The 18,663-nt window shown below is 40.7% G+C and overlaps 1 protein-coding gene across 4 annotated transcripts in view; it reads right to left on the bottom strand.

Annotated features, from left to right (window-relative positions):
• Positions 1 to 735: 735 nt before the first annotated feature.
• Positions 736 to 18,663, bottom strand: part of rnf213 (ring finger protein 213) — a 164,878-nt gene continuing 146,950 nt past the window's right edge. For all 4 annotated transcript variants that reach the window (XM_062970800.1, XM_062970802.1, XM_062970801.1 and 1 more), the window contains 15 exons: positions 17,918 to 17,952; positions 15,834 to 15,928; positions 13,331 to 13,490; positions 12,302 to 12,473; positions 11,348 to 11,442; positions 9,796 to 10,047; positions 6,506 to 6,638; positions 5,587 to 5,670; positions 4,994 to 5,174; positions 4,678 to 4,879; positions 4,503 to 4,580; positions 3,887 to 4,084; positions 3,053 to 3,142; positions 2,785 to 2,963; positions 736 to 2,621 (listed from right to left, as the gene is read on the bottom strand). In XM_062970800.1, coding sequence (XP_062826870.1) covers positions 2,465 to 2,621; positions 2,785 to 2,963; positions 3,053 to 3,142; positions 3,887 to 4,084; positions 4,503 to 4,580; positions 4,678 to 4,879; positions 4,994 to 5,174; positions 5,587 to 5,670; positions 6,506 to 6,638; positions 9,796 to 10,047; positions 11,348 to 11,442; positions 12,302 to 12,473; positions 13,331 to 13,490; positions 15,834 to 15,928; positions 17,918 to 17,952 — 2,111 coding nt within the window. In that variant the 3' untranslated portion in view covers positions 736 to 2,464. The remainder of the gene's footprint in view (positions 2,622 to 2,784; positions 2,964 to 3,052; positions 3,143 to 3,886; positions 4,085 to 4,502; positions 4,581 to 4,677; positions 4,880 to 4,993; positions 5,175 to 5,586; positions 5,671 to 6,505; positions 6,639 to 9,795; positions 10,048 to 11,347; positions 11,443 to 12,301; positions 12,474 to 13,330; positions 13,491 to 15,833; positions 15,929 to 17,917; positions 17,953 to 18,663) is intronic.

Genomic DNA, 18,663 nt, shown 5'->3' with positions numbered 1-18,663 from the left:
ATATCACTTTGGAAGAAGGAGAAATAAATGTGTATCTGCCAGATTGAAGTTATTGGCTCCTGTAATACTGCTCCCAGAGTAGATGTGGGGACAGTCGGCATTTGAGTTTGGCAGGATCTTGTCACTCTAATACTATTCATGGCCCCATCTACACTGACAATATAATGCAGTTTCAAACTGCATTATATTGCAGTGTAGGTGGGGCCCAAATTATATATTGTGTTGCGAGTACAGTGGGCAGAATATCCTAAGAGGAAGGGTGGAAGAAGACTTGCCTTACAATACTGAGACCCTAGATTTAATATCCATGTTTTCAAAAACTTGCCCCTGCACAGAACTGTTATGTTTGGTCCTCCTGATGTTTTTGTTTTTGTAACACAATTCCTGTCTACAGGCCACAACGACTGGGGCTTTTCAGAAATGAAAGGTTTAAAACAACTGCCTGGCCCAAATGTGGGAACCATAAGTGAAGCTATATCTCATAAATGATATTCACATTGTACCATTGAGCTGAGTAAATGATCAGTTGAAAGCAAGCTTGTCATAAAATTTCTGAGGCGTACTGCATTGATTATTGAATTGCAAAATCTTTTACCAATAGCAAAAAAAAAAAAACAGAAAAGGATGGGACAAATAAATACTGCTCTAAATATAAATGATTTTTCCAGCCCAAGTTCATTATACTAATATTTCCTCACATCAAAATGTGCATACAATCTGAAGACACAACGTGAGTCATTGGCAGCAACAATTTTTATTTAAAGAAGAAACAATTTTTATTTAAAGAAGAAAAAATATAAAAATAATCTGACACATTTGTTAAACATGGTTTCTAAGCTGACATACTGGTAGACTACGCTACACCACTATGTTGATAAAGCAAACTGCAATCTTAGTTCAAATGGCATTACAGTAAATGCATAATCCAAGAGGGGTGGGGAGGGAATCATTCACTGTTGCATTATCTGTTGCATTATTGATGTTTTCATGGTAGACGATCCTGCTACAGATGCACAACGTCCTAGGCATAATGTAAGTGTTAGTGCAAAATGAGCTGAAAATTGTTTGGAATATACACTCAGGATGAATTTGGTATCCAAAGGAGATTATCAATAAATGTTGGCTTTGAACTAGAAAAACCTCAATGTTATTCTAGCCCTTAAGAAAACTCAGTGCATTGAAAGCAGTGCACATGGTATAGCTACTTGTTAATACACTTTTTATTTCTAAAGCATACACAAATAGAGCAACAGTAAAACATGGTTAGGCAAAGTAATTTTTAAAGAAATGGCTGAATTTTTACATTCCACATTGCCATTACCCTGAGAGAATAATTATATAAAATTATTTTAGTAAACATATTTAACAATGGCCACAATATCACCATTGGTCTTGAATGGAAATAAAGGATCCTTCATATTGTTAACCAGAGCAGTAGCTCACAGAAGTTTAAATACTGTTTTTCCTCAACAAGCTTACTCGCTTCCACAGTCCTTTCCTCTTCACAAGCTACTCAAAGAACGTAATTGTCTTAAAAAATATTCCCTACAAGTCAATACATGGCACTCCACTTATAGAAAAGCCTTAACACATAATTGCATCAGTGAGCCAAGTATAATACAAAAATCCTGTTAACAAAACCTAGTAGGAATCCAGCCTCTTGGTCAGTTTGTGAATATAGCAAACCAGTCTCTTGATAATATAGTTTCAAAACTCATGTAAATGTAAGAAACAGTGTCTGAGTCGACATAACAAAACAAAACAGGCAGGGCAGTAGACTAGACACAAACCTGATGCATCACCGCTTAAAGAAAAAATAATAGGTAAAGTCTAGTTCACTAGGTTTGAGGCATGTGCTGAATTATATTTGCAGAAGTGGTATGACCAAATTCAATTTCCGAGTTCTCAATGTGCTCTGTTCAGATGTCAAAGAGATGGCAAGGAAAAAAAGTAAGAAAATTTTCCCCTGATGAACAGAAGGCAGCTTTGGTAGCATTTAGGAAAACTAGAAACCCTGAGTTAAGAAAACAGTACTTTGTTTCTTGCCCAGCTAAAGGAGGTCAAGGAGCAGGAGACATCTTAGTAAGGCATTACATCATTTCAGATCTGTAAACTATACCGTTTGACTATTCCATGGTTGTTCCAGGAAGATATCAGAAAGGCTTCAGTTCAGATGTAATTGATCTTCAACATGCATTTCAAAATAATGTAATCTTAAATTTAAAAAAGAAAATCCTTCCTCTTTTTAAGGGAAAAATTCTGTTTGTGTATCACTGTTTATTCTTACATAGTGAAATACTACGATATGATGCTCTTTAGTTAAGATTTTTTTTTGCCTCATGATATTTTTACTTATGTATGTATCTATTGTGCTTGGAGCTTGAAAAAGAATCCTGCATACCCTTTCCTGATAATTTCTGGAAAAAAAGTGGGAGGGCAGCCACTGCCCAATGGTTGTGTTCCACTAATCAAGCCTTCGATCTTGTTTAAGAGCAGCAGCTACTTTCCAGGCAGCAACGCAGTGGCGGAGCAGGATCTCTTCCGGGAATGTCTCCAATTCTTCCACAAGGGTGCTGCTGCTCTCTTTGTCTTCCAGGTATGGAATCAAGGTATCCTTGAGGCTGGAAAATAAAGTTAGGGAGAATAAGCATGCATGTAAATAGCTTCTCTGCTGAATCACTGGGCAAAGAAGGTGTGCTTCACTGGCAGTAGAGAACACAGTTCTGGAAAGTAGCAGGATAATAAGCCGGTAAGAAATCTATATGGAGCTCTAGAGGCTCTTACCTCCATGTGGGTTTGAACTCTTCTATAGCTCGGTCATGTTTGAGCTTCAGGATGATCATTTCATGCAACTCTTGGAGGAAGGATTCCAACCCAAACTGGATGAGGAAGGCATTGAGGAGTTTGATGTTTTCTGTGGCAAGTTCATCTTTGTAGGATACACTGATCTCCGCAAAGGGATCCTGGAAGGTACAGAGAGTGACACAGTTAGAAGAGGAAGGCGGAACAGTGGAAGAGATCCCACCTTATCCCACCATTCACAGTTTCCTACCCTTTTCAGACACAACAGCTGCTCAGATTTATGGCTAGAAAGGAGCTGCCACAGTGCAATGGAGTGCTTCAGCTGACACCGACTCAGTGTCTGAAAGAGAAAGATATAGAAGCTTATATCTTGTAAGAAAAAAAGGTTATCCCAGGTCTATTGGGAACAGGAGTGATAAAGACCATGGAAATAAGGAAAGATCTCACTAGACCAGGGCTGAGGCACTGGGCTGCTTCCTAGGGTCAGTTCCATGGACCAGATCATTTTTATCAAAATAGTACCTTTATGTATTTTATTTTCCCTAGAATCTCCACTGACCAACCTAGCTACCTTCCCCTTTCTTTCCCCTTTCCTTTCCTTCTAGAGGCATGACCATGAACGTGAAAGAGTTCTCCTTAATCTATCCTAGGAAACTCATAGTACAAGTAACCCTACTGCATCTCGACGGCTGCATTGCAGGTGGTTTGCCACTACAGATTGCCTCTGACCCATTTTTCACAAGGTCTTGAGTTGTGCCACACCTCTGGGATGCAGAATGCCTTGAATCAGCACAGTGCTGATGTATGTGGAACCTTTTTAACTTGTTGGAGAATTCCAGAGAGTTTGTAATAGAAGATTTTAAAAATGCAAGATGAAATGAACGTAAAAGGCCTGAACTACAACTCTGGTAACCCTCCAGGTACCTGTGAAACAGCACAGCTATGGGAGACTCACCAATGTGAGGACCAATGTGATGAAGAGAGTGCTTGAAATGGGGAAGCCAACTACTACCCTTGGCCTGTGAGAAATTTCCAGCTTTATCCTGACACACTTGAATTGAGACCCCGATCTTTTTGCACTCACCTTGAGCACATGAGCGCTTGTGTGACCACTCATCTGCAGTGTTTTTTCAACATAGTCTGTCAAAGTCATCTCTGGGTCACCTCCAGCCATAGCCAAGAAACCTAAAATTATTTCAGTGACAGACAGGGCTTCACAGATGTCACTGTAGGACTGCAACTCCCCAATGAGCATGCTACTTGTGGATTTTGGAAGGCAGCTCTAGTTTAAGAGGATGAAAAAAATACATCAACTTTAATCACTGCTGCTCTTTGCTGTAAAGAGAAGAGACTTATGTCACATGGGCACTCTAGGATTAAACTACAACACCGTAGCAAATCAGCCACAACAAATACTCTCTTAACATTATGCTCAGTCTCTACATCCCACTCCTGTTCTACATAAGAAGGGGGGGTTACAGAGTGCTACCTGCAGAGTTAAAATCCATGGGCAAGAACATTCACTTTGCACATACTTAAATTTCACTGGAGTCCAGAAGACTAATTTATTAAGTAAAGAATCACAGGATGACATTGATCAATGAGCAGTATGGGGCTAATCCTAATTTGAACAGGGTTTGACAGGAAATGTGTTCAACCACTTTCTGGAATTTTTTTCTGTCCTCATCTGAGATGCTCACCTGGGTCAGCTTGCTCTTGATATCTTTGAAAAGATGCTCATAATTTCGGTCATGCCTGTACACAAGAGTGGGAAGACCCTACAACAAAAAAAGTGGGTGGCCCATGAGTTGGGAGTCGGATCTCTCAGGAAAGCAGGAGAGGTAAGAAGCAACATTAGGTTTTTGTTGTACATACTGTCAGTGAGATCAAGGGCTTCCCCTGTAGGAATCGGCTGATGACCTGCTGTTGGATCTTTTCCAGGTCAAACTCCTGGATGGCCTCTCCTCCTTTCTCCATGCTGTAGTGGCAGTTTGACAGAATCAGTGGGATCAAGTCCCTCTCTACCTCATAAGTGATCACATGGAGATCTGCCACTTCTGCAGGGCTCACCGAGTACCTGTTGGGAAGGGATGAAAAGGGAAGGGAGCAAGAAGGAATAAGTCTGTTTTAGCATCAACAAGGCTCACTCACAGCTGCAGGAAACAGGAATTCCGGGAAATGCAGAACATACCTGTTGGCATCTGTTGTGTATTTCTCTATGGTGTAGACAAAGTCATTGTGTAGGGCAATGAGGTAACTGGCCAAGGCTGTGGAACACAGTCCTAGACCTCGCCGGCGAGGCAGAAGGATCTCAAGCTCATTCTCCAGTGTCAGGTCAGCTTCACAATAGCCTTTGGGAAGTTTAATTTCACCTGCAATGTAGCAACAAAATAACTCTGAGCAGCAGACCCAAAACCACTGGCAGATATCCCTACTTTCCTGCTAAATCATTTGTACTTTAAAAGATATCACTTCTTGCTGTCATATTGTGGACTATTTACGTGTTTCTAGTGAGAACTGTAAGGCCAGGACATTCGAGACATAGGAGTGCAATACGTTGTGCTCTGCCAATTAATCTTGAACATGAAAGAAGAGCAAGTGCTGGAGAAGAAGATAACGCAAACACACATACACATCTCACTTTTAGGCTATGGAAAATAAGAAGAAAAGAAAAGAATAGGCAAAGGGAGAGACCCAGCCTGAGAAGTAGAAGTATTAAGAACTAGTCTTCCATGGGATGATATTGACTTTACTGTTGAATAATGATGTAGAAAGGATGCTCACCATTGGTTTCCAAGGACGATCTCAGCTTATTCCACACGTCCAGAAATGTTTTCACCCTGCTTCCCAGAGTATGTCTCATACCTCCTGCCAATACCATACAACACATTCAATATGGGAAAGTTGTGTAGCTCCTCCTAAAAGCAGCTCTGCTCCCCACTCCCACCTCTTCAAAAGAGAAAATTCTAGTCCAAAGAGTTACAATGTGAAAGCAACCCTGCTGTAGCAGATCAAGAGTTGATCTAGTTTTCTAAAGTAGCCGATTACATATGCTTAGGATGTGCCAATAGGGAGATAAAGGCATTGTTTTGGGCTAGGATGCCAAACAGTCACGGATAGTTCAATCCAGTATGAATGCATCTAATCAAAGACACGAGAATAGTCTTTGTAACCCACTGCAGCAAATTCCCTATATTATTCATGCATTGTGGGATGTTTAAGAATATTTAAGCAAGACATATCTACTAGTTAAATGATAATTAATTCAGACTGTTCCAACTACTAAAATAATGTTTTATCAACTTTGATATAATCTGATTAACGTTAAATTTTTGTACATCCCATTCCTTTCAGCAGCAGATATTTTAAAATGTCCATGGTTCTACTATTGAAAGCTATGGTCCTTCAACAAGTTTAGTTTTAATTGCAGTTTATGCAATTTATAGATAAATAGTAGCCGCATTTGACTTAACGATCCAAGATTATGGAAAAGAATGGAAAAACTTTGAATATGTTTTCTCCAGGAAACATTAAAGATTTTTAAAATATTGCAGTGGCTGATACACAGACATTTTGCACAGTCCACACACTCCCCAATTGCTCTAAAATGTTGCTTTTGAAGCATGCAACCTAGTATTGAGCTCTTCTCATTTCTGTGCTCATACCCTGCTTATTAGATGTATGGGGCAGTGTTGGGTCTCACCTGAAGGAAGGCTGTGAAGAAACTCTCTTATTGTCCTGTGTTCTGTCTCTGAAACATTCTGGAACCTGTTCACCAAGTCTTTCTGCAAGGTCAGAATCTCTGGCAAAAACTTCACAAGTCTAAGTTCAGCTTCCTAGAAATCAAATAGCGTAAATCAGAGAAGCGAAATTACTTTCAGTAGACAAAACAACAAAAAACTGTTAGAACATTTATACACAGCTTCCCACAGGTTGCAGCACATTTCATAGAATCATAGAAGAGACCACACGAGCCATCTAGTCCAACCCCCTGCCATGCAGGAAAAGCGCAATCAAAGTATCCCTGAGATATAGCCATTAAGCCTCTGTTTAAAAGTTTCCAAGGAAGGAGCTTCCACCACACTCTGAGGCAGAGAGTTCCACTGTTGAACAGCTCATACGGTCAGGAAGTTCTTATTTATGTTCAGGTGGAATCTCCTTTCCTGTAATTTGAACCCATTGCTCTGAGTCCCTAGTTTCAAGGGCAGCAGAAAACAACCCTGCTCCCTCTTTCTTATGACACCCTTTCACATGTTTATACATGGCTATCATGTCTCAACCTTCTCTTCTGCAGGCTAAACATATCCAGTTCTTTAAGACTCCTAATAGGGCATGACCTCCAGACCTTTGATCATTTTAGTTGCCCTCCTCTGGACATCTTCCAGCTTGTAAATATTTCTTTTCAACTGTGGTGTCCAGTTCTGGACACAGTATTCCAGGTGAGGTCTAACCAAAGCAGAATACAAAGGCACAATGACTTCCCTCGATCTAGACACTATACTCCTTTTGATGCAGCCCAAAATCCCATTGGCTTGTTTAGTTGCTTCATCACATTTTTGGCTCATGTTCAACTTGTTGTCCACTAGGACTCAGATATTTTTCACATGTGCTGTTGTCGAGCCAGGCATCACCCATTCTGTATCTTTGCATTTCATTTTTTCTGCCTAAGTGGAGTACCTTGTTGAAATTCATTTTATTAGTTTTGGCCCAGCTCACTAATCTGTTAAGGTCATTTTCAATTCTGATTCTGTCCTCTAGAGTATTAGCTATCCTTCCTAATTCGGTGTCATCTGCAAACTTGAAAAGCATGCCCTCCAAATCTTCATCCAAGTCATTAATAAAGATGTTGAACAGTGCTGGGTCCAGGACTGAACCCTGCAGCACTCCACTAGTCGCTTTTTTTCAGGATGAAGTAGTCCTTTGGATTCGGTCACTTAACCAATTACAGATCCACTTAATAGTAGCATTGCCTAGCCCACATTTGTCTAGTTTGCTTGCAAGGAGATCATGGGCGACTTTGTTGAAGGCCTTACTGAAATCAAGATATGTTACATCCACAGCATTCCCTGCACTTACCAAGATTGTACCTCTATAAAAAAAAGAGGTAAGATTAATCTGGCATGACTTGTTTGAGAGAAATCCATGTTGACTTTTAGTAATTACAGCCTTCCTTTCTAAGTGATTGCAGACTGCCTTGTTAACGATCTGCTACAGAATCTTCCCTAGTATTGATGTCAGGCTGACTGGACACTGGTCATTGTTTGGCTCCTCTTTTTCCCCTTCTTGAAGATAGGGACAACATATGCTCTCCTCCAGTCTTTTGGGATTTCTCCTGTTTTTCAAGAATTCTCAATGATTATTGCCAGCGGTTCTGAGATATCTTCTGCTAATTCCTTCAATACTCTTGGATATAGTTCATCCGGCCCTGGAGACTCAGGTATTCCTGGACTATTTCTTTACTTATTATGGATTACATATCCTCTATTACCTTGTCTGCTCTGTATTGCTCAGGTTGAACACCAATCTCCTTTTGGGAGAAGGCTGAGACAAAGAAGATGTTGAGCAGCTCTGCCTTTTCCTTATCCTCTGTTAGCCTTCTCCATGCAGAGGCCCTAGTGTTTCCTTTTTCTTCCTTTTTCTACTGACATAACCAAAGAACCTCTTCTTATTGGTTTTAATCTCTCTGGCAAGCCTGAGCTCATTTTATGAATGTTATTGCTAAGCTTAGAAACAAGTTTTCGACAGAGTTTCTATTTGTTACAGTTCACGTCTTAGGTTTGTGTCTACTCCTGGGGCTTTTGTCCATCTCTTTAGCCCTAAAACCCCTCTTTCCATTTCCGTGATGACAAAGGTATTCCAAATTCTGGAAATATTTTATTCTGGAAAACATGAACACTATGTTTTTAAAGTGAATCTGCTCACTTTGAGCGTATCTCTGCATGACACAAGCACACTTACTTCATCATATATAAGCCCTTTCATCATTTTTTTTTGTAACCAATTAGTGCTAAATTGAAGGTGCTAATTTATTAGGAAGTTTGTGTTTGTTTGTATGTATGCACCTTCATATTTTGTAAGAAATAGTTTCTAATAAAAATGGTCATGCTCAACTGTTGCTTGTGCCTCCCTGCTCAAGATATACCACAACACATCCTACGGAGGTAAGGCAGGTTGGCTGCGTACCGGTCAAATTTTGAAGAGAAGAATAGTACAAGGTGAAAGGCTTTCACCAGCTGGATTGTAGGCAAAATAATTAATCAGCTATCACTTACAGCAGATTTCCCCCTTCCATAATTACTTGTGTTCAAGCAATGTAACAAAAACAGTTCAAATGCATTTGAAACTCAACACTTTCAAAAGACAGAACGGATTTGGGTCTTGAGATAGCATTAATTATCTCAAACACCAAGACAAATTTACATCATGCTATAGCCAATGTTTTTAATGTTTCAAAGAACCCACAAGCTGTAATGTTTGGCAACCATTTGACAACCACCTTGGTAGCATTTGACAAACAGCTGGTAGCAGCATTTCTGCTCTTAAGATCAAAATCACATATGCATGAAATGGAGAGGAAGAGAAAAGAAGATGATGGCTGTATGTTGAACAACTTCCTTTATTAATTACACAAACCCAACAAAAATGTTTTCTTGGCATCTTGATTTTTGGCCTGTTTTTGAAATTACTTGAGGTGGCGATTCAGACCACAGTAGCTCTAGTTTCGGAGATACAATTACCATGGTTTTAATGGGTGAGCAGATGGCAACTGGTAGATGGCACATGTTTTGTATCTCAAAAAGTAGAGCTGGTAGTGGAAAACTGGTACCATTTTCGGAATCAGCAGATCGAATATACCTAGAAACAGGGCTAACATCTGGGGCTCAAAAATGTATGTTGACCAGTGTTATAAAGAGCACCTAATATTTTCACTGCACAGTACCTGACCAATATATCCTGAGATGGGGCTACTATGAAAAATTTGGGCATGCTCACCTTTTGTAGAAACTTCCACAAGATGGGCACAGTATCCTTATCACTTTTTTGTTGGACAACATGCCCTAAGTACTCAAGTGAGATTCTTTTTCTGCAGCTCCACATCCTGGAACAATGCACTATGCTGTTCTTGGGCAGCTTGGACAAGAAAATTACAGGGTCCCCATATATTATTTTCACTATTGGGTTGGAACAGATTCTCTCATCCTCACGGATTTGTTGATTCAGCTCCAGAAGGGTTTTGTCCAAAAGCTGTGTGGAAAAAGCATAGTATGTATGAGAGTCACCATGAAAATACATCCTATTTCAAATAAACCAAATACAGTCCTCTTATGCTGTATGGAAATGGTTGTTCAGTGGCAGGAACCTCATACTTCTTTTGAGAATTTTAAATGCTCTGGCTTTCAGAAGTTAAGTTTATTTTCTAAGAACTGTGGGGGGAAACGCTAGACGATGGGTAACTCTTTATGACACATCATGCTGGAGCCCATCTGGAATATGATTTACTAGAACTTGTTCTTTATGCCTGATTCCAGAATTCTGTTCTAGCAGCAAACCAACAAAGTAAACCCAAGTTGGAGCAATGTAGATAAAGGCTATTGAGAAAAGTTACTATTATTTGTGGTAATCTGGAACACAGATGCTAGGTTTGCAAAAAACAGGTTCAATCCAATCCAACTGCAAATCTTAATTCTCTCCCATACATTTCCTTAGCTATTACTTCTTAATATAGATATTAAGATATCTATACTTTGGAGATAAAGGAGGATAAACCAATCTACTATCAACTAATGACTTGTGGGATGTACTGCACATTTGTCTTCCACCCGATCATTAAGGAACATACTTTGTGTCTCCTGCTAATTTCAATTCCTTGATCCCCCATGATTAATATAGAATGGAAGTGAGGATGGAAATCATAGAAGGATCATCCTGGAACAGATACTATCTAGTCCAGCATTCTGTTCCTACAGTGGGAAGCCCATGAGGAGGAACACAAAACAGATTGTCCAGTTGTGTACTCCAGTAACTGACTTTTTAGAGGCAGAATATGCCTAGAGTAAGATGCAATCACTGATAGCCGTGTCTTCAATGAATGTGGCTTATGGACCAAAGATAATGTTCCTAAGGCATTTTACATCTGAATCAGCTGAGAGAGAGATATTATTTTCCTTATATTTAATTTGCATGCTGCTCAATATCCTCCCAACAGTCTTTCTGAAGTGTAGAAGACTACATTTTTAAAACGTGACCATGTAAAAGGTTAGGGTTAGGTAATTCCTTCCAAAATTAATGGATATTATCTATTAAGTATATTACTGCCTAGTGTTATTATTATATATTATATTACATTATTATACAAAATCATTTCAGGGACAGATTCCAGATGGAGCTCACAAAACCTATTGTTTGTAAACTCTTGAAGATATTACCATATGAAAAGTCAAAAAAACCTGCACATTTTTCTGCTGTGATCAGATATTTTATAGTTGTCTTAGGAAAGGAATTTGTCATCACCATTACTGTCATCCATAGTCTGTCTTTAGTTTACCTTTAGTTCAGGAAGAATAATAGTGTGTGCAACTATTTCTTCCCATTTATTTCTCTGCTCCTTTGTGGAAAGATGATCATCAAACTGTACTGGCCCTGCAAAGAAATTTTTAAAAACTTTAAAAACTTTATTTGCTTCTAGGTATGGAGAGAATTAATGAAAACTTTGTTGTTGAGTAAGCTGTAGTGAGAACTATAAAAGTAACTCTTCTTTTAAACTGCAGCAGCACTGAGCACTAATAATAGTATTATACACAGAAAAAACATATTAATAGTGATGTACGGATATATAGAATCAAAAAGAAAACAGGAATCTGAAATAGGCAAAAAAGAAAAGATGAAAACCATAATGAGCACAGTTGCTTTCCTCAACAGCTTACTCTTTCTAGCAGGGGTTCCCAAACTAAGTCCCACGGGCTGGATGCGTCGCTCCAAGGTCATTTACTCAGCCCCCACCCTAAACTTTAGAACTATCATCATCCTAAGTCTGAAACAACTTGAAGGCAGACAACAACAGCAACAATCCTAATTAACTTGACTATCTCATCAACCAAAAGCAGGCTCACACTTCCCAATGAAATACTAGTAAGTTTATGTTGGTTAATATTGTTCTTCATTTTAAATACTGTATTATTTCATTGTTTCCTTTTTGCACTACACATAAGTGTGCATAGGAATTTTTTCATGTTTTTTTCTCAAACTATACTCTTGTTCCCCCCCCCCCCCCCCCCAACCAGTCTAAGGGAAATCTTGGTCTCGATCCACTTGCCCATGCCAGGGCTCCTTTCCAATTCAGATGCCAGAGTGGGAGTTTTAGACCTTAATGACTACACCCTGGTGTTCTCTCTCCCTACTGCTACTGTCACCTTCAAAATATAATGTGTCTATGTTATGGATTTTACAAGGTATTTACAGGAACTAGGAACAAACACATTTGGCAAAATGGGTTTCTTACATTGGCCTGTGTGCTCCTTGAGTAGACTATTCAGAATAAGATGGATGACATTATTCGTTTCATCTGCACTTTTCCCAAGTGTGTTCATCAGTTGTTCCAAATCCTTATGAATATGTTGCAGGAGAAAGTCCACTGGATCTTGAACAGGTGGCTTTATGATGCCCAGTAGGGACTTGGAAAACAGAAGAGACAGAATAAGAAATATGTAGTTTTGTTACAAGACATGCAAAGTAGCAGTCAATCACCAACTAGGTCTTTGGGCAAACTGTTAATTGATCTTACCTTATCTAAGATAAAGACAAGTCTATTGTTTACTAAAACAGCTGAAGTAAACAGAACCCCATCAACTCCACTGAGATTGAAAACAGCAGATAAAAACTTTAGCTTCCCAGGAACTGCATGTTCAGAAACTTATCTTCATGTGAATTTGGAATACCTTTGGCCCTTAAATCTCAATGTATAATTGAAATATTTTAGCATATTCAAATAAATTTTAGTGCCAATACTGAATGCAGAGAGAACAAGGAAGATAAATACTCATAAAAATATATTATAATCCTTCTGCTCAATTAGGCAATTCACTTTAAAGAGATGTTCACCTCTTTTTCATCCTCCTCTGAGCCCAACATGCAGGCTGTTCCCTGAAGCAACATGAGTTGAGAAGAATCCAGTCTGGATAAGCTAAAGCTACCTGGACCTACCCCCCTGCAGAGGATGACCTGCAACTTGACCTTCTGGCCACTTTGGGAAATTGCAAATGTGTAGAGACATGTTAAGACAAAGCAAACTGCGGGTGGGGGAGTCCTCTCTGTGACCATAACACATTCAAAAATTATGCCACAAATACTGATCAATTCATGACTGTCACACTGGTCTACATTGCTTGTAACCACTATCATCTCCTTTACATAATATTGCTAGGAAATGTACTTTTTAAAGCAGCTTTGTTTCAGACAAGATTCCTTCAATTATCATGCTGTCAAACTTTTCCAGAAGAATTATATGATTGCAAATATCTTTGAAACATACCTTGGGATCTTTTGTTGCTCCTAAAAGCATTGCCAAATGAGTGAGGAAACGAATTAGAATTAAGACAACTGGAGGCATCTCCCTGTCAAATGGCATTTTAGCACCTCTTTTTGTAGGATCTCCAAGCACGTGGCCAGTTTGTGTTCTGTCCTCTGTAATCCTGCACAGAATAATACACAGTGACCATGTGCACTTGCTAAATACATGGAAGGCATTTCTGATTCTTAGATACAATCACCCAGCAAATGCGATCTCATTTTGGACAGCCTCGAAGTTGCCATAGTGGGCAACTTAAGCGACAGCTGCAAGAGAGAGAAAACCACCAAGAAGCTGAAGGGAGGAAGAGATATTATACTTCACTTTTTCTCTCCACAAGGATAATCAAAGTGGCTTACATTAAAAGCATTTCAATACATTTTAAAATCTAGAAATATACAAACATTAAAACAGAATTAAACATCAATAGTATTAAAATATTATTAAAATCCATAAAAACGTACTCAAAATTAAAAACCACAGCACCCTCAAACTTGATTTTAAAAACTTCTTCTTAAAAATCATGCCTGAATAAAATGGTTTTAGCCTGCCAAAGTAAGGACAACAATGAGTTGGCCTCCTTGGGCAGAGAGTTCCAGAGTTGAGGGGCAGTTTGAGAGGAAGTTGTTTGTTGCTGCTTCCTTGGACCTCAGTTTCAGTGGGACTCTGCTCTTTACAGGTCTGAGGCTTGGCACAGCAAGGATTGTTCACATTCTGCAGACCTCCCTTGCCTGTCTGTGACTTAAAATGAAGACTCTTGCAGAGGTTGGTTAATTGCTAGAGGGGTTGTCAGTGAAGGGTGTTCCCCCCTTTGGGGGTGGGGTGATGTACTGATCTTTTGTCCTTATGCCTAACAAGAGACTAAGGTTTGTTACTTGCTTTTACCATCTGCCTGCCTGAAAATTATAGACGTTTGTTTTTAGTTGTTGCTTTTTAGCCTGCTCAAAAAAATATGGGTGTGTTTTCCAGAGGAAAAAGGTCCCAGGAATAGCCACTGGAGTCATACAGGGCAGAGGGAGATACAGATGGAGGGAGGAGACAACAACACCTCCACTGAAATGGTGAGCAAAACAGGGTGCTCATCATTCACAACTTCTCTCCTAGAACAAATAGCCTGGACTGTCTGGGTGACAGTCTCCATGAGTTGAAAGTGCTGCTGTTGAATAGCAGGTAAGCAAATGGGAAAACAAGTATCATTTGGGATTTGTTTAAATAAACATGCTGACCTAGCCTGCATTACATAGATCTCCTTGGATGAGACCGGTTTGGGGGGGGGGGGGGACAAAATCCCTTTCAACTCTACCTGCTGGGTTTTTTGACTCAGCAGCTGGCGAGATCTGGAGGTAGAGAGGCTGTGTTACAATAGTCTGTCATGATTCCATTCCCCTGACAGGGGTTGGGTGTGTATACCTAAAGGTAGGTAGCTGGCATGGAACCGATTATGTTGGTGTATCCTGCTGCTCAATAGTCCCCTTTCCTGAGCTAGTCAGGGTTGGTATTAGTGTCTCAGCATCTAGTAGTGCTGGAAGACTACAACATCCATACTGAGACTGGGATTATTTTATATATGGGGAAACAATTTCTCCATATCAGAAAATTAGCTTGAGAAGAACAATCAAGGGTCAACGAGAAAAGTCTGATCTTACCACAATATATTTTACAGAAGAGAAAAACATTTACAGCAATCCTAAGGGGAACCCATCACATGGTTTTCTTGGCAGGATTTCTTCAGAAGGGGGATGCTTTGTCCTCCCTCTGGGGCTGAGAGAGTATAACTTGCCCAAGGTCATCTAATTATTCCCCATGGCTGAAAACCTGAACTCCAAGTCATAGCCTAATATTGAAACCACTACACCATGCCAGCTCTCTGATGATACTTTATTTCTTTATTGTCTGGAGAAGGGGTGTTGCCACATCTGGATAGGCAGGAGAATAAAAACTGACAAGAGAAGGGGAAAGGGATCCTAGCAGTTTTAATAGAAAAGAATGCTGATTCCTGTCAGTTGGATGGCATGCGGGAGGAAACCAGCAGTTATGGATTGCTTCAACTGCCACCCCGAGAATTGCCATGTTTTCCCCAGGGCACTGGACTAGAGGATTAGAAAGAAAGCCTTGTGGGATACTCTGACCTGGGTTGTCATCAAGAAGCTATTTGCATCTTTCCAGAACATGCCAACTTTGCATACTGCAGCTGAACACTCCTCTACTTACTTAACTTTATTGTAAAAGGTGGAAATAGGTAATAGTTCCCCTGTCATGAGACCCCCTCCCATTCTTAGTGCTTTTTATGTCTCTTGCTTTTGTTGCCTCTCTCAGCACTAAATGGAGACTTCATGAAGGTACAAGAGCAATGACAATAAGAAAAGCTTAACAGCACAAACAACCTGTCTACTGAAACAATATGACAGAAAATAATTCTTGTAAAATATTTCATTCAATTTTCCAAGAATTTGAAGCAAGAACATACTGTGCTCTGTGAAAATCTTTCACGGCCCTGTGGTTGTCACCTCCTATTACAGCACCACAATCAACGCAACGACCCAGTTGCATAGGCTGGCCACACTAAAAATGAAATAAGAAGTTTTACACATTTTTGTAAGGTCATCTCAAGCCAAATATAATACAGGCAGTTCCCAAGTTATGAACAAGATAAGATTCTGTAGGTCAGCTTAAGTGTAACTCCATATCTATATCCATATCCATCCATAATAAAAGTGAAAAATCTGTATGTTTGTATGTGGCACGGGTGTCTACTCACACAGACAGCCTCCGGCCTCCACAAACAGGCTATAGTTTCCAGTGCTGTGGAGCCACCAAATCACTCTCTCACCTGACTTTGTAGGTTATAGTGAGCGCCACAAACATGTAGTCCAAATCCCGCCAGTGTCCTCCACAAACACCATCCTGCCCCCCACCCAAGTGAAGGCTTTCAGGCAGGGCCAATTTCATCCAAGATGTTTTGTTTTTCCTCCAAAATGGACATCCCAGGGTTCCTTCATTTGCATGGCCCCGCCCAACGCCTCTACCTTAACGCTTTTCTACCCTTTCCTATGGCACACAGTGAACAGAGGAATTGATCAGCAACTGAACAAGAGGTTAGGGGAGAATTCACACCATGATTTACAAGACTTGTACTTGACCGACATCCAGAGAGTACTGTTCACCCAACCAACAATGCATCTGGACCACACTTGCCATGGATGATGGGACTTCCAGTACCTTCACTGGTACTGTGATCCCCACCGACAATGGATTGGGATCAAACTTGGTACAGAGAAGTCCCATGACCAACTAAGCATACTACAGGGGGTAGTGGGAATTGACCTTGATTTTGGGAGTTATAGTTCATCTGCATCCAGACAGCACGGAACCCAGCTGACATCAGATCTCGACCAAACTTGCCACACAGACCACCCATGACCCACCCTACATCCTGGCATTGTTTGGAGGAGGATGGACCATGGACCATGGCACTTGTATATGGAAGTTGTAGTTCAGCCGCACCCGCTGAACCCAGCTGACTTTGGATCTGGACCAAACTTGCGACACAGCCCCAACATGGCCAACTGTGCATATAGGCCTGGTTTTGAGTTGATTGACCTTTGCTCTGGGAGTTGTAGTTCACCCTTATCCAGACAGCACTGAATCCAGCCAACGACGGATCTGGACCAAACTTGCCACAAAGCCCCAATATGGCCAACTGTGCATGCAGACCTGGTTTTGGGGTGGTTGACCTTTGCTCTGGGAGTTGTTATTCACCCTTATCCAGATAGCATTGAACCCAGCCACGACGGATCTGGACCAAACTTGCCACAGAGATGCCCCATGACCAACTAAACATACTGCAGGGGTTTAGGGGATTGGACCTTGATTTCGGGAGTTATAGTTCACCTGCATCCAGAAAGTACTGAACCCTGCTGACATCAGATGTGGACCACATTTGGCACACAGACCCAACATGGCCAATTCTGCAGACAGGCCTGCTTTGGGGGTGATTGTCCTTTGCTCTGAGAGTTGTAGTTCACCCTTATCCAGACAGCACGGAACCTAGCCAATGACAGATCTGGACCAAACTTAAGTGATATTTTCTAACATCCCAAACAAATAGTGCCTTCTTCTAATAACCCGGGCACTGCCGGGTCCCCAAGCTAGTATAAAATATAACACACACATATATATGTATATCTAAGCTTTGGATACCATAGGGAAGGGTTAATACCCCTGTAGTGTTTGTTTTGCTGTCTGTGGCCCTGTTCAGGAGATTTCACCTCACTTTCTGTCCCTGAGAGAATTGGATTTTGAAAAAAAAATTACTTGTTGTGGAAACAAGGATTGGTGATAATGCTTCAGTGGAGACACCTTTTCCCCAAATAACTCTTCCAGGAATGGATCTTCCTTCCAAGGATAGATTTCTCTCACTTCCTTTGTTTCACACCGTTCTTAACTATGGGTTGTTTGTAAGTCGGATGTTTATAACTCGGGACTGCCTGTACTAGCAGATAACCGAAACATCAAAACGATAGCATAAACACTATCCGAGAAAGCTCTTACCTCTCCAATAGTACAGGGGTGTCCATTTGGACATCCTAGTTTGAACAAAGGAAATAAAAAAAAAAGGAATCAGTCCAATTCAACCATTCATTAAATACTCCAAACTACACTCTAGAATTCATGCCCTTCCTCGAGATAACCACTGGCATGTAGCAGGTACAGGGAGTTATGGCACCTGAAATAATTAAGCAGGGAACAGATAAGCACAACATGTCTCCCTTGTCAAGTGGGCGATCCTTAACTAAACTTTATACAAGTAACTGTCAGCTGCCAACCATTTATGGCAATTTTTGGTTCAGCCTTCAGACTGGAGTCATACAAGGCTGAAAGGAAACTAGAAAGTTGGCTCAGAAACTGTTATGTAGAATTTTAAGGATAATTCTGGCTTCTTGACTCATTTCTTACAGAATAAGGCAACAGAGTTTTTGCGACCCTGGAGAGGATTAGGTGTGGTAGTCTTCAGGACAGACCCCCCAACCTTAAGGTCCTGCTTTTGAACGCCAGATCTGTCAATGGTAAAACAGCTGTCATCCAGGATTTGATCCTGGATGAGAGGGCAGATCTGGCATGCATCACCGAGACATGGCTGGATGAGCTGGGAGGTGTGAATCTTACCCAGCTGTGTCCTCCTGGTTTCGGGGTGCATCAACAGGCCAGAGTTGGGGGGCGGGGAGGAGGAGTTGCGGTGATCTTTCGGCAGTCCATCGCCCTGATCAGATGCGCCGTTCCACAATCCCCGAGGTTCG

Source organism: Anolis carolinensis, chromosome 2 (assembly GCF_035594765.1).
Source record: "Anolis carolinensis isolate JA03-04 chromosome 2, rAnoCar3.1.pri, whole genome shotgun sequence".
Lineage (NCBI taxonomy): Eukaryota > Metazoa > Chordata > Lepidosauria > Squamata > Dactyloidae > Anolis > Anolis carolinensis.
Note: the sequence above shows the minus strand (reverse complement) of the source record. Positions and strands in the feature narration are given on the sequence as shown.